The 7,765-nt window shown below is 31.1% G+C and overlaps 1 protein-coding gene across 1 annotated transcript; it reads left to right on the top strand.

Moving 5' to 3' along the window:
* Positions 1-6,491: 6,491 nt before the first annotated feature.
* On the top strand, positions 6,492-7,535 carry LOC107447811 (putative glutamate receptor). The gene has a single exon (XM_016062838.2). It carries the CDS (start codon positions 6,492-6,494, stop codon positions 7,533-7,535), a length of 1,044 nt encoding a protein of 347 aa, XP_015918324.2.
* The last annotated feature ends 230 nt before the right edge of the window (positions 7,536-7,765 follow it).

Here is a 7,765-nt window from a genome sequence, read left to right as displayed (position 1 = left end):
GACGTAGCCTTGTAGTTTTGAACCTAATCAAGAAGACTAGAGAGCTGCAGGATCAAGTATTGGGAGAAATTTCGTGTTCGTAGAGGACATTTTGATGATGGAACTAAACCGTATTTTCGTTATGCGGAGAGAGAAACCACGAAAACCTCTCACGGTTAGTCAGACGGCAATGGGACTCTAACCCATGATCCGTCTACTAGTAAGGATGTTTTACTTCAGAACTGTGGCGGAATTCGTATCGACCAGTATTGGCCCACCGTCTCGAAGATATCGGCCTTCGGCTAATCACGGTCGTTCTTCCCGCTAGAGACTTCAGTTTAGCTTTTCTTAAGTTCCCGATCCACCATCTCCGTGGTGCTGACACGGACCACCCTTCCCGCGGACAAGCTAAGTATCCTCCGGGTTACTCCTTTTAGCCACACTCTTCACTTCTCTTTTATCCTCCCTTCAGCAAGGCGAAAGAATCTAGATTGACCTGTTTACCAAATTCAGAGTCATCCCGCATCCGGCGGACGTCAGAACCAAAAAAAAAAAGATTCCTGCGAAAAAACAGTCATAAACCCACTAATACCCTATAGAAGTTATAATACCATCCTCAATTTAATAAATTTACTTACCCAGATTTCACCCTAAAAATCCCATTTTAAACGACTAATTCAAAATTTCCAAAAAAAATATCATTATTATGATTGAATTTAAACTTTACCATAGTGGTGCCATCTACAGAAAAATAATCAATCTTTAAAAGTATTGAAAAAAAACTATAATAAGTTTCTATTTATTACACCAGTGATACATCCAATTATGTAACCCTTCTATCCATTTTAATAATAATACATAAATAACTTATCTAATTCGCACCATTAATTATTTTATTAAACTGTTACACCCCCCTCATCCCATGAGCTAGAGCACTAGCTTCTGGCGAACAATATTGTAGGAGGGATGGGCATAAGGATTGCCTTAAGCGCACTCCCCCAACCTTTCTTAAAGGGGGATAAGATGTTAGCAGCGCAGTCCACCATGTTTTAGAAAACCATCAGCGCAATCAGGTATCACCGGAAATTTTCATAAAAGCTACCTTGCGGGATGTATTGATATTGGAAAAACTATAGTTTCAAAGGCTGAGGGTTGTAGCCCTCTTTAAACAAAATACATTTCCCCTTTTATTTTCCTTTCTTCCAAATAACTATAATTTTCATAAAATCACACTTTTTTATCTTTATTTATTTAGATTTTGCAAATTAAGCATGGAATTCTACTAAATTCTTTTTCGTCCTTTTTTTCCCTCTTCAAATACTATATTTTTTAAGAGCTTTAACGGGTTTTATTTTAATGGTATTTTTGCTTATTTCCGAGCAAACTTAATAATGGAACTTTTAACATTTCGATGCAAATGAAAAACTTTTCTAAAACAAGAATAACAATCCAATAAAATGCAAAAGTTCGTTGTGAAAAGAAAATGAGTTAAAAGTTGTTTTTCAAATAATAAAATAATGGGTTGCTAACAATAAATATCAATATACTGCAGTCTGTCAATAAATTTTCAAGGGCATTCATAGTTAAACCATTGAATAATTGTAAAAGCAAAACAGATAAGGAATACACCAGAAATTTTCCGATACATATTTACATAATTATTAAATATGAAGTCAATGATGGAGAATTGTCATTTTCAAGAGCTTCTGTCCTTTCCTATCAATAATTAGTATTATGTGAAATCTATTGAAATGAAGTTTAATAGGTACAAATGTAGTTTACATTCTATTATAATATAGTTATACATTCTTTATTATAGTTTACATTCTATTATATATAGGTACATTCTATTGAAATGTAGTTTAATAGGTACACTCCTTCCCGTCCCTCTCTTTTATTTTGCTGCACCTTCTTTTCAAAAAAAGTGAGAAACATATGGTAATAACTAGGAAGGGCAAATGATAAAAATAAAAGATTATATTTTAAAAAGGCTAGGCCTTTACGGGATTCAGCTAATTATAGATGTATTGCTCAGCTATGATGAGTCCTTTAAAATTTCAGAGAGGATATTTTTATTTCTTTATTTATTTGGACTAAACGTAGAGTTATGCAATTTTTTTTTAAAACAATTCAATAAAATGACATTAAGTAAATTATTTTTTACGCATTTAAAAATACCGGACATTCATTCTAAAAAAATAAGTCCAAATGTGCAACACTCTATAATGAAAATTTCGGACTTATCGTTACGCGAGGCACACATTTATTCCTATACTTGCTAAATTAAATATTGTTTTTGTTCCAATTTATTACTTTGTTAGATTACTATTTGAATAAACCTATGTGCTTCGTATTGAAAGGTTAAGGGTAAAAACTTAAAGCATGAATGTTAAAAATTAAAAATATGTGAATGGCAACATCATTAGAAAAAGATCGCAGTTCTACTGAATTTGATAAATAAAACTTTGTTTTTTGTTCCTTTTTTTACGGTGTTACATAAGTATTTGGGTAAACTTTCGATTCTCATCAAAATATTAAGGGTAATATTTCAACTATAATTGTTAAAAATTTACCATGCGATAAATAAATGAAAATGATTGTGGTCAAAGAAACTTGTTAAATTAAAAATTTAACAAGTTACGAATGTAACTAGTGTTACAAGTAATGTTCGGGCATTTATTTATAGTGAAGTAGAGTAATGTAAGCTACTTTCCGCTATTCTCCCTTTTGAAATTTTTTTAAACATACAAAATAAAATAATTAGACGAAATTAAAAAAAAAAAATTAAAATCACCGTAAATGTGGAATTAACATAATCAAAACTAGTTTATTTGCTGGGAAAAAGTAAATGGTTGCGAAGGCTATATTCGAGTTTTTTCAGTCAAATAAATTAAAAGTTTAATTATTTTAATGAAACCTATTAAGGGATTGTCTTCAATACTAGATTCTCCTGATTTTGCTGCTGTCAGTTCCATCCCCACTTTATTACCTGCTGTTAATGACAGCTGTAGTCTTCACTCCGTCATTCCCACCTTTTCATCTACATAACTTTATTTTAATATAAAATTAACTTTAATATTACTACCACTTTTTAATTTTCCAAAAACACATATGATCTCCTCTAGATTTTGCCTTATTTTTAAAATCATAAATAAAATTTATTTTTCTTCGTTCATATTTATCATTATCTTTAATGGAAAAGGGCGTAAAAAAAAAGCTCCATCAACAATCTGCCCCATAATTTGGAAGTCAAAATCAGAAAAAGAATAATGAAGCAATAATTGCATGACTTGTTAGCATGTAGCCTAGAACCTATGAAAGGCTTTTTACAGCAAAAAAGGATAACATAATTATTGCTTGTTGCAAATTTCGCCAAAACTTTCATCGCAATGGCGTCTTCATGGAATATTGCCATCGAACATATTATTTTACGATATTTCAGTTCATTTCTCACACTATAGAGATCTGATTACTCTTATTCACCTAAAATGAATTTTCAAACATTTTAGCTGTCAATATTAATAAAACGTGCTTCATTTTTTTTTCTTGCGACTATCCACTTTATACTACACACACTTACATTTAATTTTTATATTAAATCGTAATTTCATTTTTATATTAATTGGCAAGAACAGTGTCATAACTCTAAAATGCAGCATTTGAGAAAAATCAACTTAAGGAATACTGTGAAACTTATTCTGTATCAACTGAAACAACTGCCTTCAGCTGGATAAATTTCGAGCTAGAGATGTGACACCTTTTGAGCTTTATGCCTGACTTCATTCATTTTTTATAGACATAACCTCAAGATTGTTGTGTTTTGACTTGTATCACTTTTCTTGCGGTGTGCGATAGATATATTTATAACCGTCGTTGATCAGCCGACCCAATGTTTGGGTTTACGTCTACTAATGTTCAACTACGCAGCCTTGTAATTTTTAACCCAATGCTGAAGACAAGGGTACTCCTGGATAAAGCATTGGGAGCAATTTGTTTTCGTGGAGGACTATTTTTAATGGAACAAACCCGCATTTGTGTTACATGGAGGGGGAGACAACGAGACCCTGCCACGGTTGACCTGATGGCAAGGCGACTCTAACCCATGATTCATCTATCGCTGAGGAAATTTTAAGTCAGCACTGTGGTAAGTGCTAGCCGGAAGCGGAATTCGTATCGACCAGCAATTGCTGGATTCAAACCCAGTTCACCTCATTGGAAGGAAGATCTAGGTTTTTTTTAAAATCAATAAAATCGTGAATCAGGGGTTTCCATTGATGCAGAAAATATAAATAAAAATAACTTTGAGCCCATTATTTCATACTATATCTGTAGAATTTTGATTTTAAAACAAATATTGGATAAGACAACTTGGAAAATCAAATCCTAGTGTCAAGTGTAAATGAAAAGCAAAAAAGGGAAAGTCAAATTATGAAATTAAATAGGAAAGTAAAATTTGATGGGCCAACGGATTTAAAAAGGTAGGAAGCAACTTCATAAGTATATCATGAACGCTAGCTCCTCTTAACTTATTTTTCAAACTGTTGTTAGAGAATATGTAGAATATCTTGATGTGTTCTACATATTGGATAATATAGTAATTACATCCTCGCTTAAAGTGAATGAGAGCGTACAAAAGAATAATTCAGAAAGTAAGAAAAATCTTGGTGAAATAAATTGCATATTTCCTAATAATTCTTGATTAAGTGATAGTTATAGTGACGATGGCATTATATTGATAAATGTATTGATAAATTCGTAAGCGTTTTTGTTTTAATGCATAGATTCGAAAAATAATAAGATTCGAAAAATAATAGCAAGGATTCGAAAAATAATAATTTTTTTGTCCCCCTTCTAGTTGACTTTAACAAAGTTTGATTGTATTTATCTTAGTAAAACCTAAAACTAATTAAAAAAAAATTTAACAACTAGAACTTAAATTGATAGATAAGAAGTGATATGAACTTAGTTTTTTAAAAGAGGTACTGTTTATTAATCTTTGACAAACGATCATCACTTTTAAAATCTAACCATTTTAAATAATTTTTTTTCTCCTGCTGTACGTATAATTATTAGGCAGTGTTATTACTCATTACATTTAACATCTAATTTCTATTCCAGTAAAAGTCCCTACTGGGTGTTTACGCAGATGTAATGATATACAAGTGCAAAAATAAATAAATAAAATCGCAAGAGTATTAGACAGAAAAACACATTTGTATTCCGCTGTTCAAATATATTTTATCAAAAACATAGATATTGCTATAAGAGCACTCATTAATAAAAGAAATGTTTTATTTTTTAAGTGTAAAAACTCATAAAATTAATCAAATAAAAGTATTGGCACCAAAACAAATAGCAGCCGATCGAATACTTTTATGTTTAAATAAACATAAAACTGGCTTTAATGAGTTAATATATATATATATATATATATATATATATCATTATGTATATGTCATTACAACTGGTTTTAAATTAGTTAAAAATCAATAGCAATTCGTTTTTATTGATCTTGAAACTTTCATTAATGAGTCATGATAATACTATTTCTTATCCCTTATTCCACTATTAATCTATCATTAAATAACCACGCACAATTTTTTTCCTATCTATAATTAAACTACAATATCGATTTAAAGTTAGAAAGCACAATAATAAAATCGGACACCATAGTTTCATTTAATGACTTACACTCCTAAAGTATTTCAGGGACGTTTTATACAGATATATATATACAGATACAGATATATATATATAGATAAACCACTAAGGGCGAATATCTGAAAAGCATACCAATGCACTCAGATTGTATTTGCGCAAAAATTACCTTTAATTTAAACAATCGTAAAAAAATTCAGTTTCAGATTTTGTCCTGGTACTTTTCCTGGTCTAACTGGTGTGAAAATAAATTAAGTATTATAATATTATCCTAGGAATTTACGTTGAATTTTACATAGATTTAAAATCTCCAAACTATTTCGGATTTAATAATTCCATAAAAATAATAAAAAAAGAAAAATCTCGTTCATGAAGAATGAAAATTTTTTCTTATACCTCAGATTCTTTTTTCCATGTTTGATTTTAAGAATTGTCTTAACGACTCCAATCAAATTTTTAACAGGAGAATTAACACGAAAAGTTAGATACGAAAGTAAAATCTGCAAACTCATTTAAAAAAGAAAAATATTTCCACAAAGAAGTCGTTCATCTTGTGAAGAACTGCGAACTTGTCATACCAACGTGACATCTCCATACTCTGTTAGTCTTTAAGAACTGATTTAACTATAAGAACTTGATCTGAAATTAAACCTAAAAGGATTTTGTAAAAGATGGTGGCATATTTTCCCTCGAAACTTAGAATAGCAGTTCTACCCGCAACAAAATCGATAGAAGTTACAAGAATCGACAACACTACCACTATTTCGGGACTTGAAGGAGAATTTATAAAATTATTGGCTCGTGCATTAAATTTCGAATATGAGATTATTGTTCCCCCAAATTTTTACGGGGAAATGGATGCATCCGGAAACTACACTGGAATGATAGGAATGCTGCAAAGGAATGAAGCTGACATGGGATTCAGCTATCTAGGTATTTCAGAAGAGCTTTCAAAAGTTATACACTCCAGTGTACCTTACTACAATATTGAAAAAACGTTTCTGATCAATTATGCTCCGTTCTTGTCAAAAACAATGGCATTCACGTATCCTTTCAGCACAATCACATGGATTTTATGCTTTATCGCACTGCTCTCTGTGTCAGTGCTATTTCGAACTTTGATTTCGCCAAAAGATTCCATTATTTCCGTTTTTTTCAATTTGTGGGGATCTTCTTTCGGACAAGGAATGAACTACAAAGCTCGCTTCATGTCCAGGCGGATACCACTTGGAATTTGGCTCCTTTATTCATACTTTTTAATTTTGTGTTACAGCTCAGTCCTGTTGTCAGTTTTGACATCTCCCATCAGAATGAAACAAATAAAAGATTTCAAGGATCTCTATCTCGCAGTCAGGGTGGGAAAAATAAAGTGTCTATCATCGGTGCAAACTGATGAGGTAATTAATTTGATGAAAAGCCATTCACCTCATTTAAGAGGATTAGGGGAATACATTAAAAAGAATGTCTGGTTTTACGATTCCCTTGACTTTGACAAAATTCCAGAACATGTAGCAATACTTGGTTCACCTGATCTATTTCGCGTGTCTATTGGACCACCTGAAAAATACTTTTATTCGAAGGACACTTTTGGAAATTTACATTTCGGGGTTGCAATCAGGAAAAACTTTTGCTGCATAGAACGCTTAAATACAATCGTACTACGAATTTTAAGTGGTGGCTTATATAATAAATTCAGAGAAGATTTCCTCTTTAAATTGGATTTAAAAAGAAATTTAAACATAGACAATTCTCAGAGCTCAATAATATCACCTTTAGCGTTATCAAATTTAAATGGAGTGTTTATTTTTATTGGTATAGGCTGGACAGCTGGTTTTATTGCTTTAATATTGGAAATCATCTACAGTCGATGGTTACGTTCAAAACATCACAAAACCTGATTTGCAAATGGCTTTTTGCTTTATTTTCATTTTGCTTCATTGCAATCATTTTTTTCCAAGCACATTATTAATATTATTTGTTTCGAAGTCAGATGTTCTACTAAATCGTTCTTTTCTTTTTCTAAACTACGATTAGATTTCCCTGTCATAATTATTTTTAGTAGTAAAAAAAACCACATTTTCAAAAAAAGTTGCATTTATTATATTAGTTATAATGTAATCTTTCAGAA

Source organism: Parasteatoda tepidariorum, chromosome 9 (assembly GCF_982258835.1).
Source record: "Parasteatoda tepidariorum strain Cologne lab strain chromosome 9, Ptep-v5.0, whole genome shotgun sequence".
NCBI classification, from domain to species: domain Eukaryota; kingdom Metazoa; phylum Arthropoda; class Arachnida; order Araneae; family Theridiidae; genus Parasteatoda; species Parasteatoda tepidariorum.
This window is presented reverse-complemented; position numbering and strand designations above follow the sequence as displayed.

What these genes read in the sequence shown, in the direction of transcription:
- LOC107447811 (XM_016062838.2), top strand. Translation starts at nt 6,492, where the DNA reads ATGGATGCATCCGGAAACTACACTGGAATGATAGGAATGCTGCAAAGG.